The sequence below is a fragment of the Aphelocoma coerulescens genome, chromosome 1A (genome assembly GCF_041296385.1).
Source record: "Aphelocoma coerulescens isolate FSJ_1873_10779 chromosome 1A, UR_Acoe_1.0, whole genome shotgun sequence".
Taxonomy (NCBI): Eukaryota; Metazoa; Chordata; class Aves; order Passeriformes; family Corvidae; genus Aphelocoma; species Aphelocoma coerulescens.
Window position 1 is genome coordinate 7083811 of NC_091014.1, and position 18719 is coordinate 7102529.

The 18719-nt window shown below is 42.7% G+C and overlaps 1 protein-coding gene across 2 annotated transcripts in view; it reads left to right on the forward strand.

Moving 5' to 3' along the window:
* Positions 1 to 18719, forward strand: part of CAMK1D (calcium/calmodulin dependent protein kinase ID) — a 211658-nt gene that overhangs the window by 83650 nt on the left and 109289 nt on the right. For both annotated transcript variants that reach the window (XM_069034950.1, XM_069034941.1), the window contains exon 2: positions 8489 to 8620. In XM_069034950.1, the coding sequence (XP_068891051.1) occupies positions 8489 to 8620 (132 nt within the window). The remainder of the gene's footprint in view (positions 1 to 8488; positions 8621 to 18719) is intronic.

An 18719-nucleotide genomic window follows, 5' to 3' on the forward strand; every position in this document is an offset into this window, starting at 1 on the left:
AAAGTACAATAGGAATGTGCACTTTCAGATTATGCAAAGCTCCCAGCTTTTAAGTCATTAAAATTAAATAAGAAGAATCATAGAGCTGTTAAAGTTGGAAAAGACCTCCAAGACCACTGAGTCAAACTCAGTTAATGCTGCCATCTTCACCAGAAAACCATGTCCCCAGGTGCCACATCAGTCCATGTAGTTCCTGTTCCTCAGGTCCCTCGTCTCAGCAGTGCAGTTCATGAAAGGCAGAGCTGGTGTTTGAAAATCACAGCTCAGGTCATACAATCTTTTGCCTGTGATCACTGGGGAAGGCTACCAGAACTGATGCTGTGGCTTTATTTTGTAAAGATAGAATTACCACTTGAAAGAATGAGGTGCTGTGTCGACTTTTGCATCGTGGATTTGTGAAGTTCCAGACACCTTTAGGTGAAGCTGCTGGCTAAATGGGAGTTTCCCATGGTTTAGTCACAACTGCAAAGTTATTTGATCTTTAGGCAGTGGCTAGTTCCACCTTCATCACAGCCCTCTGTAGAAGGAATGTAGGAATTATTGGAAGCAAAACTACAGTGTCTGCACTTGCTTTGCTTTGCTAGGTGCAAGATCATCTACTTGTTCCATAATTGATTTAGCCTCTTGGAGAATGCCACAGTGTGCCAGATCTTTTCTCGAGTTTCCATGCGGAGAAAGAAGAAGAAGAACCATGCTTTTTCAAATTGGTGTAATCTTCTTTATATGGCCAGATAAGATCTCCAGAAATAATAGACCCTGCATATGTCAGTGTTGGAATAGGGAAATGCTTTGAAAAAAAAATTATGGAGATCACTTATGCCTCTAGAAAGGTTTGAGATCATTACTAGAATAAAAAAGGTTATTTTCTTGTGAGAATGCTGCCATCAGATAAATCCTGGGAGACAAGGAGCTCCTTTTGACTCATAAGATGAAAGTGGAAAAAAGGTACTTATATATTCACTTTGGAAAGAAAGTGATCATCAGTGGGGAAAAAAACCTGCTTAACAGCTCATTTGTGAAGCGTATAATGGCAGGAAGATCTCAGCACAGACAACTGTATTTCGTTTGATTCTTGATAGCTTTACTGTGACTGCCACAGAGGACGTAATGTAAATGTAATAGGCCTTTAAAGACAATACTTCCCTTTCTAATAGGGGTCAGGATTAATCGGAAAGGAGCAAACAGTTCAGGAAAGAAGATGACTGTAATAACAAACATGACTGGGGATCTGAGCTGGGCCAGTTTCCCTTTTTAGCATCCATGCATCACTGTCTCAGAACAGACTGCATAGCATCCTATCAAATTAGCATACACCAGGCAGCTCAAACAAATTAGTTCATCTCAGAAAGCGAAGAGGTTCTTCAGAAACTTTCCTTTTTGGCTTAATTTCTGTGCTTTGTGTGGTTCATTCATCTTTGAACCCAAGTTTTATGGCACTGAAGCCTGCGTGCTCTGCACCTGATGGCTTTTCTTGCCTGGAAGTCTCCTTGATTGTGTGTTTTGGTGCCTTCACCCTGCTGGTGTGTGAGTTGGAGTGACAAGAGGTGCTGGTGGTGTGTGCCGTGCCCTGCTGTGACCTTGGAATTCATCCTGGAGTAAAGAACTAATTCCAGTTACAGAATCGTTCACATAGTTTCCAGGGATTTTTTCCTTGGGTGAAAATGATTTCTACCCTCTAAGGGGGTTGTTGCCTTCTGGTGATGGTGGTCCAGGGTTGTGAAGGAAATCACCTTGACTATACTGTCATAAAGTCATGCTTTATGTTGTGCAACCTTAAATCGGTGTTTTCAGGCTTCATAGAAGTCTCTTTCCTCTAAGTAGCTTTCCTATAAATAGCTGACATGGATTTCCAATCTTAATCCTAGTTCTTTTAGTGGGTGGGCTCTTTTTTTTACTGAGATTATAAAATATTGAGCAGCTAAACTAGAAGAAATTATAAGCCTCAAATGGGCATTAAAATTCTTGCAGCTGACTCTGATGACAAAAACTGTCAAAACACTAAGCTGTTGTAACTGTAGATAACAGTACCCCCAAAAAATAGAAGCTAAATCCAAACAAATAGAAAAACTATTGGTGACTATGCAAGATCAAAGCTTTGTGCTGCTCATTCTGTCACAGACTGAAATGGTGAGCGGAAACCAAACTGGGGAAAGAAGAAGGAGGGGAAAGAAGAAGCTCTGCCTGGAGTGTGATATTTTTGGGTGTCTCTGTTATGGTCATGGCTATAAGTCCCAGCAGAGATCTGGGTATTGATGGGGTTACTTCCTCCCAAATGTTTTGTTAAAGGGGAAGCAGCAGAATGATTGGAAAGATAAGTCTGGAGTTGGGGATGTGCTGCCCATCCCTGGGCATAGCAACTCCCAGGGTTCTCTCATGCTGTGGCTGCTCATTGCAAGCCACAAAGGGGGTTTTAGATACCTCCTAACTCGGACAAAATGCTGAGGGAATGGGCACAGAGAAAGGTGTCAGTGCTCCAGAAAGAAGCTTCTTGCTACAGGAACGCCCAGCAAAAAATATCTGTGCCTCTTGCCACTATTGGAGTGTCCATCAGGACAAAGCAACAGCACTTTGGCACAGTGGGAAGTGCTGTTCATCATCTGTAATGGGTAAACAGCAGCCCCAGCCTGCGGCATCAGGCATCTCCATGGGATCATCACTGTGGCCAGGGATCGGGATCAGCCCTGGAGAGGGGAGCCAGGGTCAGACACAGCCCAGGGCCGGGCCATGTCTGGTGTTAGAGCAGGCACTCATGGGGCCCCAGGGTAGGAAATGGCATTTTCAGTTGTGGCTGGGAGGCTTAGTGGAAGTTAAATGAGTAGGGAGGCTAAAAATACCAGTGTTAATACAGTGATCCTAGTTTTTGTGTTCTTGCCCAGGCAGAGGAAGCATTGCCATAGAAGGGGCTGCAGGGTTGAAACTGTGTGTTTGATGAATGAAAATAGCTAGAAAAAGTATTTGTGCTCTAAAGAATAGATGGCTGCAACTAGATTAGTCAGCTTTTCTCATGAATTTATATTTGGTTCTTGGGAATATGTGGGGAATTTGGTTTCTATACCATGTGTAGCACTGTCCCAAAGTCCCTTCCGTTTCCTCTTGGCTGGTTAAAAACCCCCTCCACGCTTCAGTGTTGTTAACTTTGCATTCAGACATCACTGAGCTATTGAAAGTTAAATTGTAAATTCATTTTCATGGAGCTGTCAGAACACTGATGGACATGACTTTGGAAAGAAAATCTTAATTTCCATCTTCAGTTTGGGTTTATGTTGGGACGCACCTGGATCATGTGTGAGGAGAGTGAGAAGGTGTTTACAAAAAAAAACTAAGTAGAAAATTAAAAAAAAAAAAAAACAAAAGAGAGAACATGAGTTGTGCAGAAAAATGGCTTAGTAGAGAAGTGGTCTGCAGGACCAGAACCTCCCTGGTGTGTGCTGGTTACACAGAGCCTGAGCTCATCCCACAGTTAACTCCTTGGGGCCCATGGAGGAAGCTGTGAAAATGCTAATGAAGACTTTTTTCCCTACATACTGCCTCTCTTTGTGGTGCAGTCCAAAGTCACCTTTCTTTGGGGAGTCAAAGAGCAGAATTTAAGTGTGGTTGCCAAAGCCACGCTATGAAAATGACCTTTAGTTTGGTTGGTCTCACTTTGATTCAGTCAATCTTCTGTCCCAGGGGGGTTGGACATGGTATATTTTCCAGATGTTGAGTGTTCACTATTTTTTTTCCCCTGGTTTGGCTGGGGCAAAGTACAAATGGAAAGCCAATTGTATCATAATTAAGAACATTAGCTATGTGCAGCCTAGATGTGAAATCTGTTTCCTGGCTATGTCTGTTGACTTAGTGACAGAGCACCTGCTAATGCAGTGGAAAACTGCACAGCAAGGAGGTTGAATGGAAAAAGTGAAGTTTTATCCTTCCATCAGCTCTTTGTCTTCATTTTGTCAGTATTTTTGTCACAGCAATTTTTTTGTTGAATGAGAACAGATTTGCTGTCACAATATATGCTGTTCACTGTATTTCAGAAATTAAGTGTTCATATTAAATTATAGTTCCAACAGAAGAAGGAAAAACTTACTTGTTCTTTATTTTGCTTTGATCTGCAGGACAGCCTAGCCTTGCAATCACTGCCTTCTCATAGAAAATCCAGTCTCTTTGGGTATGAATAATGTTCATACTCCAGTGTTAATCTTGAAATTCTAATCTTTAAATCCAGATAAAACAAAAATAATGCATGAGAAATAATTTAAATGAATCAAAACTCTAAAAGATTGGCATCTCATAGGATACTGCATAGTCCAGGTGGGTGCAAAGGGGTGAGGAGTCAAAACATCTCAAGCACCCTCTAGAATTTGCTGTTATCTCAATGTCACTCATCAAGTCCTCTAACCTCTTTTTTTTTCCTTACATTGTTCCTAATTCATATTGAAATTATCTAAATCATAAAATTATTCCATGCCTTAATTAGAAGTTTGAAAAGAGCAGTTCCTCCAGGGTAAATGCTAACATGGTGAAAACTTTCAAAAATAGGTTGTTGCCGCACATGGATTTTGGCAGCTAAAAGTGGTTTCATTTTGCAGAAGTTTCTTGCTTACCCATTTCCACCACTGTCCTACTTCCTCAAAGCCATGATACTTTTTTACTTGTTTGCTATGATCTGCAGGCAGGACAGGGAAAATTCCAGAAGGATTTTGAAGCTCCTCTTCAGAGAGGCGAAAACTTTGTCCGTGCGTGTGTTGGAAAGGTTGAATTATCTCCTTCCCAGCTGAAGGGAATGGTGCATCCCAACCATTGCATACACATTTACAATCATAACTTTTAACTAGTTAACCTCTTTTCCCAATTAAAAAAAAAAAAAAAATCTGTACCACAGTGTGACTATTGTGGGTTTTTTTCCTTTTTATCATGCAACACTGCTTGGTGATGCTTAGTGGAAGCCATGGCCTTCTCATAAAAGTCCTGTCATGTTGATGGTGTAAAATGCAGTATTTTCCAACTCCAAGGTTCTTTATAGAACTTTGCACACAATTAAATTTTAAACCTCAGTAAAAAATTGTAATTAATTCTGAGAGATAAATTGCTTTCTTCATTAATATCATTATTTTAAAGGCAATGTTAATTCCTTTTTGGAAAAAAAAAAAAGTCTAGCAAGCCTGCTACGCTGGTAGTTCTGGGGAGCTTTTTTGGGGAGCTGGGGATTTGCTGTAGGATATATTGCTGTTAGCAAGAAAATGACTTGCTGTCAAGTATTTACCTATTCATGCCTGAGTCAAGAGGGGTTTAGTGGAGGCTGGACTGTGTTGTTAAGGGTGGATGAATTCAGCTGTATGTTTGAAATTATGATAATTGCTTCCCCATCTATTCAGTACTGGTTTTGACTCTTCCCTGACTCCAGCAGACTCCAGGAGAATCTCTGCTGCCTCTCCCTTGCTGGTGCTCCCTCCCACCATTTCTTTCTTCTTGCCCGATATTGCGGAGTCCCTGTTTAGCACTCTGATTCCTGTCTGCATCTGTTCCCTTCCTTCTCTTTCCTTCCAGCACTTCCCTTTACTTTCTTCTGTGCACGACTTGTTGCTTTGCCCCCCTCCCTTGCTCTGCGAGCACTGGAGTGTGTTCAGGGCACAGGATAGAGCAGACTGCCTCACTTCTGCCTCCTCTCATCTCCTTCCTGCCTTCCCAGCAGATCCACCCCAGCTCTCCCCCTCCCATTGCCCAGGAACTCTTCCCAGCATTAGCAATTTCATGCCATGGCCTCATACAAAAATCAATGTGAAAAAGCACCCTGTTGGTGCCCGGGGCTGACATGTGACCAAACACTTCAGCTGAGCTTCAGGTTATTTCATGCTTTAATGAGAAAGGTTGTTAAGGAGATAGGGAATAGGGTTGCATGAGTATCTCAGAGCTCCCCAAAAAATTTTCATTTAAATTCACAGAGGCTCTTTCCAACCAGTGAAACCATATCTGTCCTGGTAAGTGGAGGAAAAAATCCAGTGAAATGATGGAGCCAGCTGAAATAGAAGTGCTTTATTGTGTAGAGGGGAAATAAAGGGATTTCCATTATTTTGTTGTCTGAGATCAGCAGTGAAACCCAGATTGGGATGGGAGCTCCCTGTGTTTTTATAATGTCATAAACACTGGGAGAGCTGTGTGATCAGTAAATGACTGGTGTGAATATTGCAGCTTCTCACAGCATTTAACTGAAGGCAAGGAGCTTGTTCAAGACACAGCTGGAGCGAAGTGCAGTGTTGAAAGCTTAAGCAGAAGGGACTTAAGGGGTTCATGAAATATAGCTGGGAGCAGCTCTATGAGTTTCTGGGTGCTCTGGTCTGCAACCAAAGCTGGTAAGCACCGAGAGGTCTTAGGGCTTTCCAGCAAAAGGGTTTTATTGAAGTTCTGGTCTGGCTGTCCCAAGCATGAGGGTTAGGATGAAAACCTTATTTGGTAAATTGAATGGCTAGGGCTGTCGATAACAGGAAAGCAAAAAACACAATTAAAAACACTCTGGGTGGCTTATTTGTGCAAGCCATTTGGATCAGTTGTGTGGACCCTAAATTGGAGCCTGTGATGCTCTGGCATGCTGTGGTGGATTATATACAAAGCAGGAAACAGTGAATCATTCTGCTACTCCAAGTGGCATAAATGAACCCATATTCTGTCCTTTTGAGTAAAAATGAGGTAAAACATTCTTGGTTCATAGGATCGCTGCCCCATTAAGACAAGCTGTCAAACACCTGCGGTATAACACCATGCAAAAGTCTTTTTTCATCCGTTCCTAAACTTCCTATCACTATTTCCCTATCTGCTGGCTACAAAAACATTTCTGGGTAAACAGGTACTTTGTTTCCACAGCAGCAGCCTCTTCCTTTTGCTTATCCACTTACTGGTTCATGTGGCTGTTTTGCAACTTGGGAGCTGTTGGTGAGGTCACAGCTGCCTGGTTGTGTCATCCAAGTATGTGACTTAAAAAGGAGGAGCCTGCCCAGGAAAGGAAGTTCTTTTGTTAATCCACAAACATCTAGATAAGCAGCAGTTGTAGGGAATGAAAGCCAGAGAAAGTTGGTGGTAGCCAAATGATGCTGTGACCAAACATGAGCCTTCTGAGAGCCGGCTGGAGCATAGTTGGGTTTGCTCAGCACCCTCCTGAGCATTTATCAGAGTGAGCTACGTACTAGAGCAGAATAATCTGCTGATGAGGGGAAATGATAAAGGAAAGACTATTTTTATTTCTTATAAATAAAACACAAACCTTCAGCTGGTGGATCACAGAATCAAAGAAAGGTTTGGGTTGGCAGGAACTTTAAAGATCATATCGTTCCAACCCCCTGCCATGGGAAAGGGACACCTCCCACTAGACCAGCTTGCTCTACCTGATCCTTCAGTTGTCATTGGGTTAGACAAGTCCTTGGATGTGATCTCTCTTGGACAAAGTGGGTGCTTCAGGAGGAGGTTTTCTTGAATAGGAACAATGATTTGCTGTTCCTCATCAGGTCAATGCTCTCTCTTGCCCAGTTTCTTGCTGCTAAACCAGTAACAAGTTCTGGAACATAAGGGTGGTCCTAATGTAACACAGCAAAGCCTGGCCAGAGTAGCAGTGTCTGAATGATGCTCAAATGCTCAAAAAACTCTGGGAACAGAAAAAAATGTGTGTATAGCACTGACTGTAACATTTTCTTAGCCTCTTTTCAGTCAGGTCCAGAGGCTTGGGAGGAAGCACTGACAGTGCAAGAAATAGTACTCTGTTACGAAATAACTTAATGAAGGAGAGGCACTGCCCACTCTTGGCAATTAGTGACTGGCTGCTGTGATGATGTTTCTTTATTTGTGTAACCCTCTCTGGGGTAACCATAGGGAGGCTGCTTCTAAGGCCAACGTTTGGACTTGTGATTTAATCTAGCTCTTCGGCTTTAGTGGTTACACACATCAGTTTGTGTTGTGGAATAACTCTGTATACATAGAGAAATTCTGATGCAGTCTGAGTCAGGGGTGATCCAACGGTGAGGAGAAGCTATGGGCAGCCAGGGAGGACCAGAGTGGGGGCCCTGACCTCTTGTGGTGACTGAGGAACCGGGAGCACTCCTGGCACTGGTGTGTCACTTAGTCCTGGGGACTTTGTGTTGCTTTGTGAATTAAACCTCCAAAAATCTCAGAAAGGGGAAAAGTACATCATCGGCCAAGTCAGCAGCCAGACTATGGTCCATGCCCCTGTGTACAGAAATGGTACTTTCTCATTTTCAAGCTCTGCTCATATCTCTGCTGGACTGTGATTTTCTATTAAAATTGTTGTGTTTGGTAAGCCTTTAATGTTTTGCATGAGTGTGAATGTCTCCATATGTTTGTAAAGGCAAAGAAAGATGTTTGTAATGTCATTTCTGTGTTTAACAAGAGCAGCTTCCAAAGGACACCAGAAGAACTATATTCGATGGTTGTGTTTCACTTAACAGCTTTCAAAGGAAAAGCACCACTTTAAACCAGGGCTTTTCTTCTCTTCTTTCAGGGGTGCGTTCTCCGAAGTTGTTTTGGCTGAAGAGAGAGCGAGTGGGAAACTCTTTGCAGTCAAATGCATTCCCAAGAAGGCACTGAAGGGAAAGGAAAGCAGCATAGAGAATGAAATTGCAGTGCTGAGAAAGTGAGTACCAGACCTTCATTTCTGCCTCTTTGCTTCAGTTAGACTCTTGCATTTAAGGAACAGTGATTGACAAATGTGACTGACGAGTTGTTCAGCCCATCACAGGCAGACAAGATCACACACATTTAAATGGTGCTGAAACTGTTTTGAGAAATGCTCCTTTTCTTTTTTTGTGAATGCAGCCAGATAATTGCAAAGTGGGAAAGAAGTTAGGCTGGAGTAAGTCTATAATGCCATAAAAAGACCTTATCCACTAAGAGTGTCAGCAATTGTGTCACAGGCTTTGAGGAGAGCAGGAACAGGGTTATAATTTTTAAATGCTTAAAACAGTTTGTTTTCTAGTTGCTCTAAAATTATGACATGTTATGAATTGTCATACGAGATGGTGTTAACCTGTGCCATGCAGACGAGTGGTACCTCTGTACTTCTGGAAGGGGGATGTGTTTTCTCCTTACTTTGGCTGGAATACATAGATATGAAAAAAGCATTTCTCAATTGCTGTGAATTCACTGTAGTTATTAGAGCCTTGATCCTTACCTCTTCCCCATCTTATGCCCTGAAGGTGGGATTCATCTCACCTGACTTGAGACATTTGGATCTGAACTTATCACCCTTGACTTTCATTCTAGGAAATGAAAAAAGATTGGTTACTTTAGGACTGGTTCATGTAGTTGGTTTTAAACTTCTAAAAGTGTCTTTTCTTCTCACTGAGTTGAAGGTAGAGCAATTACATAGAACTAACTCCACATTGGATTGGAGCACTGATTCCTGCTGTACTTCTGTCCCAAGTGGGACTTCTTGCCCCAGTGCTTGGTCATGTCAGAGCTGATGGCTGATCATCTGGGCACCACATGACAAAACGGATCCTAAAAACTGACTGGATGAACTAAAAGCTCAGACAGCCCAAGTCAAAGGAGCTGGTTCAAGGGCAGATTCAGTCATCTCAGTAGGCAGAGGGGATCCTTTTCAGCAGAGAGACATAAATGGGGACTCCAGACAGCTACAACTATTTGTAGCAGTGCCTTCCTATTGCTGGGCCCACCTCGGGTCAGTACAATGTAAACCCAGTGATGAATGCAGCATGTTGTCTTGCTGTGTACGGTTATTGAGAACCTATCATAAAACTCAACCATTGCCATCTCTGTAACCAGGCAATTGTGGCCCATAACCACAGCTTGAGAGTCTTTATGTTGATGGGTTTGTCCCCTGGTACTTGTGTGTGGTGTAAGAGCAGCAATATCCATGTGCAGGAAGAATTGCCTTGCATCAGCCTTGACCCTGAGCTGGTAGAGCAGAGAAATCATTTAGGTTATTTCTTGCTTCTGCATGGTGAAACGTTTCTGTTCCCTGCAAACAATTTCCTGAGAAACCAGGAGGCAGCACCCTGTGCTATTCCAGCTGCAAGGGCAGGAGAGTGAGTGGGCGGAAAATTCCTTAATTTCATGCAATTAGATCTATTCAATCTCTTGTCCTGTGCACGTTAGGACCTTAAAAGAGAATGTCCCTTTTTTATCTCGTGGTGTCTTCTACTTAGCTGTTGCTAATACAAACTTTGCCTGTCATTGTCTTTATTCTGAAAATAGACATCCTTGCTTGCAGATGCAGTTTTGAATTTGTATGTGCCACCAAGGAAACGTTTAGCAAATAACAATCTAGAGTCTGCCTACAGTTGAGGAGAAGGGATATCAACCTGTTTCTCTGTTCAATGAATTCACTGCTTCAAAAGCCGTCAGTAAAAATAGATTTGAGAGCGGTTGAATGGATCCTGAGCAGCTGCTGCTAAGCTCCATCTAAGTGCCCTTCTTTTGTTTCTTGTAGCTTAACACTGAGTGGGGATGGCTAGTTCTTGTGTTGTTTAATGAGTGGGTGGACCCCAGAGCCCTGGGCTTCCCTGCAGAGCTGTGAGGTGCCACAGCCTTAATGTACCATGCCCTGAACCAACTCATCTGGAGGATATGCAGAGGATGCCTGGCAGGAGCAGTTGGTCCCTGTTCCCTGAGGGGAAGGTGTAGAGACACAAAGGATGGATGCAAAGCAAATACAAATATGAACATGGGTTGATCCTAATCTCCCTGTCTGGTTTTGCATTTTTTTGAGGGTGCTTCAACTCTGATGGAATGAAAGTCCCAAAGACACCCTGCCTAGCTAAAATGCAGGCAAACTCCTTAATATCCTTCAGAGAAGGATCTTTTGTCTTACACTGGACTTTCTCCTCCTATCTTCAATCATTAGAATTTTGTTTTCCTCCTTACAAGCTCTGTGCTTTCTGGCAGACCTCCGCTAAGTGTTGTAAAATGCAGCAACTCTTCTTGAATTCCCCAGTTGTATATCAAATTGGGGTCTGGTAGGAAATCCTGAATATACTCCCTACAGTCTCTGCCAGCTCTCAGGTGAGCTGCTCATGCCCCTGTGTATGGTGAGCAGGTTTTTAGGAACAGTCAGAGGTTGTGCTGGCATGTCCAGGATCAATACCCACAGTGTCCCATATACTTTGTACCCTCAGGAATTTCTGGTGAAGATTCATCTCCCTGCCAGTCCTGCCAAATCGTTCAGATCTGGCAGAATCAATATGGGAGAGAATTTGAATGATTCTGTGTATTGAGGTAATATTTCAAGGAACATTTTTTTGCATTCAGGATTAAAAGTCTGAGCATGGGAGTACTAAAGGCAGTAGAGCCTGGTGATGAAAACACGAATCCAGTGACCAGAAGCGTTGGGTCCCCTCTCACCACTGCTACTTTCTTTCTGTCACAAGGGTTATTTTCTGTCTCAATATTTTCATTGGCTGTGAAACAGCCTTTATTGGAAAGACTTTTGAGTAAACAATTTTACCTGCAGTTGCTTTCTTGCCCTCTCTTCTGTCAGCAGACCCAGGAGAGTGGATGTGAGAGGGGAGGTTTCTGGGCCAGGCTCTTAGTGTGAAACCAAAACTTCTGTCAGTCCTTCTGTCTGTCTGAACTGAAAAGCTGTTGGGAGTATTAATCCAATATTCTGTGCAGGGTGAGGTCAGTGACCCCCATGTGAAGTACATGGAAGGTGGGAGATTTTATCTCTCTGTCTGTGGGCTTGGATGCTCTTGCTGCCAAAACAAAATGACACATTTTAGGAGCGATGCTCTGCGAAGAGAGGAGCCGAGCTGCCAGCCAACTGATCTGCATGTTTGTGTGAGTGCCAGAGTGAATCATGCATACTCCATAATTCTATTTTTCCAGCCGTGGCCAACAAATCTGTTCTTAAAAAAGAAAAAAGGCGGAAGAGCCGTTAAGTCAATATTTATGCCTAGCAACCTTAACAGGGTTCTTCCAATATGGACTCTCTTGTGTCCCGTGGAAATCCATGGCAACATTCCCCGAAGACTGGGATGGGTGGGGACGGAGTGGGAAGGAGCTCGCTGTGGAGTGATATACTGGGAGAGGCTGAGTCTGCAGTTAATCCAGGAGCCTGGGCCTGGCAAAGCATTTAAGCATGTGCCTAATTTCAGACAGTAATTAATTCCAGTGAAATTCGTGAGGAGGCTCCCCTTGCTCAGAGGCTTCAGAGCACGGTGAAGGTCCCACTGGGCACCTGTGTTTGGTACTACATCAAGAGGGGAGTTTTCTTAATGTCTTCAATTGAGACATTAAGATGTGGAAAACATGCTTAGAATGGCTTAGAATCTGTTTGAGGAGGAAAATGGGATCTCTAGAACTGGACTGTCACAGCTCCATTAGCTGGCTGTGGGGAGCAACAGCACAGTCACCTTTGTGTGACACAGACTTTTTCTGACCTGACATGTGGGGAGTTTCATAATCTGCTCTGAAAGCAACTGTATTCTGGTTTTGAGCAGTAAGAGAAATGCAATCCTATCCATTGTTTGCTGTAGAATAGAGGAAATTTCTTCCTCTTATGGTAATTGTGCAGGTGTGAACATGCTGAAAGAGGAATCATCTGCTAGACAGGTTTGTGAAGGCAGTGCATGGTTTGAAGAGTTGGACTGCTGAGAAGCAGCAGTCTGAGGTTCTAGTTAAAGAGAAAAAAAAAGCTTGTAAGTCAGATGGAGAAAAACATGCTTGATTTGCTTGTGGGGTTGGTTTTGATTTTTTTTTTCCTTGGCTACACCACAATTTATCACAAGAAACTCTCTGCTGCCTGGGTAATACCTGTGCAATCGTACAGACTCAGTGCTGAGTCAGAGCAAAGCAAGGGGAAGAACAATAAACTGTGTGTAGCACTGCACCCAGGTTTATTGATTGCTTAATGGCAGTAATATGCACATGTCTTGTTAAGCAATACTGTCTAGCTAGCAAATCATACTCTGCTTTAGCTAGTTTCTGCTGAACAGGGATTTTAAAAATAATTTCTAAATATTTAGGTATCTCTTCCCTTCTCCCCCTCGTCTTTGCTGTCCTAGATCCTTTGGAAGAGGCACCGTTAAATTCCTTATTACAAATCACATCCTTGCCTTACTGAGGTCTGGGGCTATTTTTCCTGTTAAACAGAGTGAACTGTTCTTAGCAGGTCAGCTAAACTTCTGCCGGTGCTTTCCATCCCCATTTCCTCAGGAGACAGGATGTTCAGGCAGTGATTCATGCACAGTCACTGCCTCACTCCTTACATGCCTGCACCTACAGCCAGGAGCTGCTGCTGGGATAAAGAGCAGGGAGTGAGGAGGGGAGCTGTCCTCCTGCAAATCCTGGGAGGTGAGGGCTATACCCAACGTGAAACTAAACAAAACAGCAATGAAAGATTTTCCTAATGTGGGTGGAAGTGTGAGGGCGCCTGCTCTCCCATAAATCAGATGATGGTCAAAGGGGCCCCTTGCTCCATGCCAGGAGGCAGTGCTCTTCCTCATGTTAAAGAGAACAAGTGTGGAAGAATCACCCCTTCGCAAGATTTACATGAAGGTTGCAGGGGTAATTAAAAAATTGTACCTCTTTGCTCCTTTTCAGCAGCCCATTGACAAGCTCCCTGAAAAAACTCTCTGTCCCAGATTCTTATCTCTGTTATGCCCCATCCCTCCAGAGCTGACCCCATAGCCTCCAGGAAGACAAATCCAAATTTAGTTTTGAAACCCATTAGTTACCTCTTATTAAACTCTTCTGTGCAATTTAACTTGGAATCAAAGGCTAAATTAATTCTGAATAAAACTAGCCATGCAGAAGTGTAATATGCCCTAACATAAATTCTGGCATTTAATTAATTCAGATGAACGTTCCTGAATGACTCTGTGGGACAGGCCCATCTATTCAAGCCACAGTTGTCTTTGGGTCAAAAAATACAGCCCTTGCAGGCCTAGGTGGTCCCATATGCCAGTTTCCCAGTCTGGAGGCTCTGCTGGTGCCCACTGCTATTCTCCTATGGTAATTGTTTTTCTGACAGAGGTTACACAGCAGAGTACAGGGCCAGCTGAACTGAAGAGGAGACATTCAGATCCTGTGTTGATAAGTGCTAATATAAAAGTGATGGTAATTAGATTGTGTAGCTCATGTACAGAAAGCTGTGGGATTGACCTTTAAGGGGTTAATTACCTCTTTGCACCCCAGCAGTAAGAGGTCTTTTTTTCTGTCAAGAAATGGATGGATGGTTAGGAAATGAAAAAACCAAAAAAAAGCACTTGACATCTCTGTCTGTCACGTATCATAATTTCTCTGATGCTTTGCTTACTCCAGCAAACAGGCTTGCTGCTTTTTTATTTTTTTCCCCTGTTTTTTCTCCTCTGTGAATAATGGTGAGAAGATCGGCTGCCTCAGCAAGAATTGAAGAGACAGCTGGTTGTTGTATTAAGTACTCACTCTCAGAGAAAGCTTTTATGTAGATTTACTTGTTAAAACCTGGCTTGCTCATGCCACTGCAGTTGTGCTGGGGTGACAGAAGGCTGACGCTGCTCTCCCTGTGCATCTATGCTACAAACCCTGCCAACTGCAAATCCAGGGCATCCCAAAAACCAGCTCCCAAGTGAGGCCCTGCATCCCCAAGGATGGCTCAGGGTGCTCAGACATGCAGCCACCAGTTTGGGGGTGACGTTGATGTCAGTGGTGTTGGGGTAGGGCCCTTCCAATATATTTGTTGGCACCGTGTATGGATTTGCTTCATCATTGTCCCTGTACATCTTTTGGGCTGATCTGGATCCCTGGAGGGACCTCAGTGTCTGCCCATGGAGCCTCCCTTACAGCTGTGCACTTCTGCAGAAATCCCTGCTAGGGAGGCAGGCAGGCGTGGAAAGGAGCCAGGATCTACAAAACTCAGGGTAGGGGGACAGTTGGGCATGCCTGGAGGCTGACATCAGCCTAAACCATGAGATCATCTCCTGGATCAAGGAGATGCAGACTGGATGAATTGCCCTTCTCGGGTTTCAGGCAAAAGGGAATCTGACCCTGTATATGTGGATATGGCACAGGACAGCTCTGCCTTGGCACTCGCAGTTGGCTCGGCGTTAAGCAAATAGTTTTGCTACAAAGAATTCATCCGAGTGAAAAAAATGTGAAACCTGAAACAAAGCTGACACCATTCTTCATCACTAAGATGCTGGAAACTTTGCAGGGGAAGACTTGTAGCCAGGAGTGCCTGGATTGCATTTCATGCTAGATTAGATGTAAGCAGATGTAGGCAGATCAAGGCATCTTAAAAAATCCTTAAAATACATCAAGTGAGAGAGAAGAATCCCCTCTGAAGCAGTAATCCCAGAATCCTTTCTATCTTCTCTGGTCTTGCACAGTTTCATTCACGTGCAGTGTGCTGGGTCAGGCTGCAGGAATAGTGCGTGGCGTTTCTGTGTCTCAGCCTGACTTCACACCCTGCCCACCCAGACACAGCTGTGTCCCTTCAAGGAGATTATAGTGTGAAAAGTCATTTCACTGTAATTGCTGAGTGGTGACGCAGCTGTCCTCTCTCCTGGGTGGTGGTGGTGGTTTACCAGATCTCCCTGGCAGAACTATTGTCCTCCAAGGTGACCCCATATCCTGACTCATCTCAAAAAATGGCACATCCATGTTAGAAGGAGGACATGGAAGCACATTGTTGTTCAGTGCTCCAACTTTTAAAATAATTCAAGGAAGTAACAGCTGATTTCTGAAAGAGTTCTAAGAAGGGTACAAATTAGCAGAATTGTCAGCCTTAGGTGGTGTCTATTTCTGTGCCACACAGAATCACAGAATATCCTGACTTGGAAGGCACCCACGAGGGTCATTGAGTCCAACTCCAGGCTCTGTACAGGACACCCCAAGAGTCACACCATGTGCTTGAGAGCATTGTCTAAATGCATCTTGAACTCTGGCAAGCTTGGTGCTGTGACCACTTCCCTGGGGAGCCTGTTTTGTGCAGAGGTGGAATAACAAAGCCAGGGTCCTTTCAGAGCTCCTAGCTGAAGAATGAGAATATATGCCCTATTTTCCAGTATGCAGGTATCTGATTATATTGCCATTGTCTGTTACCTAAAAGAAAAGAATTGTTAAGATGGATAAAGCCTTTTAAATAAGATCTAAAAGTTTGATAAATGACTCAATTTTAAATCTGGATTCATAAGGTCTATCTTTGTTACACCCACAGGTTTAAACCAAAGAGTTACCTAATTTGCAAGCACATGCCTGTGGTAGTAGGGACAGCATTTTCTCCAGTGCTTGCAGTTCACAACTTCAAGGATGTGTTGGTGCCTAAAAGCAGCTGAGGATGTACTCAATGTACTCCTAGGTGGCTTCATTAGGCAAAATACTTCCTCTTCTGTTTTTTCTCCCAAGATTCTTCATAGGTAATCTGGAATGTTTTGTCTGAAAATAAGGGTGGTTTTTTGTTCCATGAAAGTAATTTCTTCATTTGGAAGAAGTACAGAAGCTGTTTAAATGTCTCATGACATTAGGGAAGTGAAGATATCCTCGTTATTATCAACCTATTGCATTTTGCCTTTATTCTCTACTTTTGTCTTAAAACATGAACTGGAAGAATTCAGTGTTTTGTGATAAGCTGTTGTGATGTGCTGTTGGGAACCAGTTAGTTTCTAACCTCAGGGTGACCATATTTTGATGATGGGTAAGTTTTCAGATGCATAGTCCAAGTAACTCAATGAATAATCCTTTATCTTACTTTTATGCTGTTAAAATCCGCATCAGTAACTCATAAAACACTGGACTATTGGAGTGGTGAAGTAGAGTTATGATTTGTGAAGCACTGCATGAAGAGAACAAGTAAATGCAAGGTAAGAGTCATCTGGCCAGCTGGAAGCATCCTCAAGGTACACAGCTGCATCTGAGCTCAAATCTCACTTGCTGTGGAAATCATCAAATATGCATTTCTAAGTGGATCAGAATGTACAGGGAGGATAAACAAGTATTCCAAAAGTGTCAGTTCAAGAAGGTAGAAACAGAAATCTTATCAGAAATGACAACTTTCATGAGTACTCCTTGTCCGAAGCAGTTTTTTGCTCTTAGTTGCATGTTAAAATGCTTTGTAAACACAAGCTGCTGTATTTTTGGCCTTCATTATATGAAATTAGACGGTAATGTTATTAGTGGGCAGGTTTTTCTGAGACTCCAGTGTGAATTTAAAACAACTCCGTTGGCAACTTACACCTCCTGTTTTCATTTATAGAAGATGAATCACGATTAAATTTTGTGTCTCATTAAGGTAACAATTCTAGGTGTCTTAAACCGGAGTTTGGTAGAAGGGGGCTGGTTCTGACCATAATAAATTGGGGAAATATTTGTACTCCATCCCACTTTCTGCTGCATCAGGTTAAACCTGACAGCAACCTCTGTGTTTGGAATATATCCAAAATATCCTGAACTGACAGCTGCATAAATTAATTGCTATTTGACCAACTAAGTCTGCAGCTGTCAACTGTGATACATATTGATTGTTTTCTCATAATGCTTACTCATACAGCACTTTGTTTGTGTTCAGTAAGAGTTTTGAAGGGAAAAAAAATGAAAAAAAATCTGTAGGTACAGAATTTATCTTTTAACAAAGGCAGACATACAAAACACTCACCAGGGGTCTGCCCTGGTGATCAGTTTGACCAAAGAAATGCTGATGATAATTTTGTTCCAAATTAAACCTTGATTATCTTTTTAAAATCAGAAATTCTAATTTTTTTAATTGTGTCTTATGTTCCTAAGGCACTGGCTTAATCAGAATAGATCTTTTTTATCCAGAACTAAGAGTGGCCCTAGTAAGGGGTTGTGCTTCTGGAGTTATAGGACTTTAAGCCTATTAACCAAACCAGTTTTCAAAATAAAGCCTAACATTTTCTTTGCTTGCATCCATATTTCTGTGTCTCTAGCTATCAGGGGCATCTGCCTATATAGCCCAAGTCTTAAATCTCTCTAAGTGCAGAAACCTGGGGGTTAGTTTTAATACTGACAAGTTGTATTAGTAAATGGACTATGAAATCATCTCCCTAAGGATAGGTGACAGCTTTTACTCTGCCAGCTGTTTTATCAAATGGAAATTATGGAGCATTACATTAAACAGGAATGCTTTTGCCTCCTTGACTTACCCTTAATTTTTTGTCCAGGAAAGTAGAAATAGGTGAATTCAAGCCTTCTTAGTGTTAAGAGGTTCTTCTTTGAAGGCACTTATAAATAGCAGGATTTATATATTTTTCTTGAAAATTTGTTCAATAACTTTGAGAAGGGATATTGGTAGGAAGCTTTTGCAGATAATGTAATATATATTACAGCTCTGTACTGAACCAAAACCAACTGACAAATGTGCAGCAGTGAACTGTGCCAGATACATTTCTGCACACCAGCAGTGTCCCCTTCTGAGATCAGTCCAAATTTCTATATATAATCTGTTTGGTTCCCACCAAATAAAATAACAACCTGCTTCAAATATCTTCATACCTTTGTGATATCTCCTGTCTTGGCTGACGCACCAGGGATTAAACTGCGACCTTTTTGGACTTACACATGCATATCTTTACAGCCTCAGCTAAGCAGCCACTCCCTGCAGGCCACTGGAATGGATTCAGGCCTTGGTGGACTGGGCTCTGAGTGCAGTAGTTATCTTATGCTGAACTACTGGTTTGAAAAGTCCACATCGACGTGGGGTTGTTTCTCAGCTGTTTGATTTTTTTTCCTGTCCACCAAAAGCAGAAGAGTTCACATTCAGCAGCAGCATTTGGCAG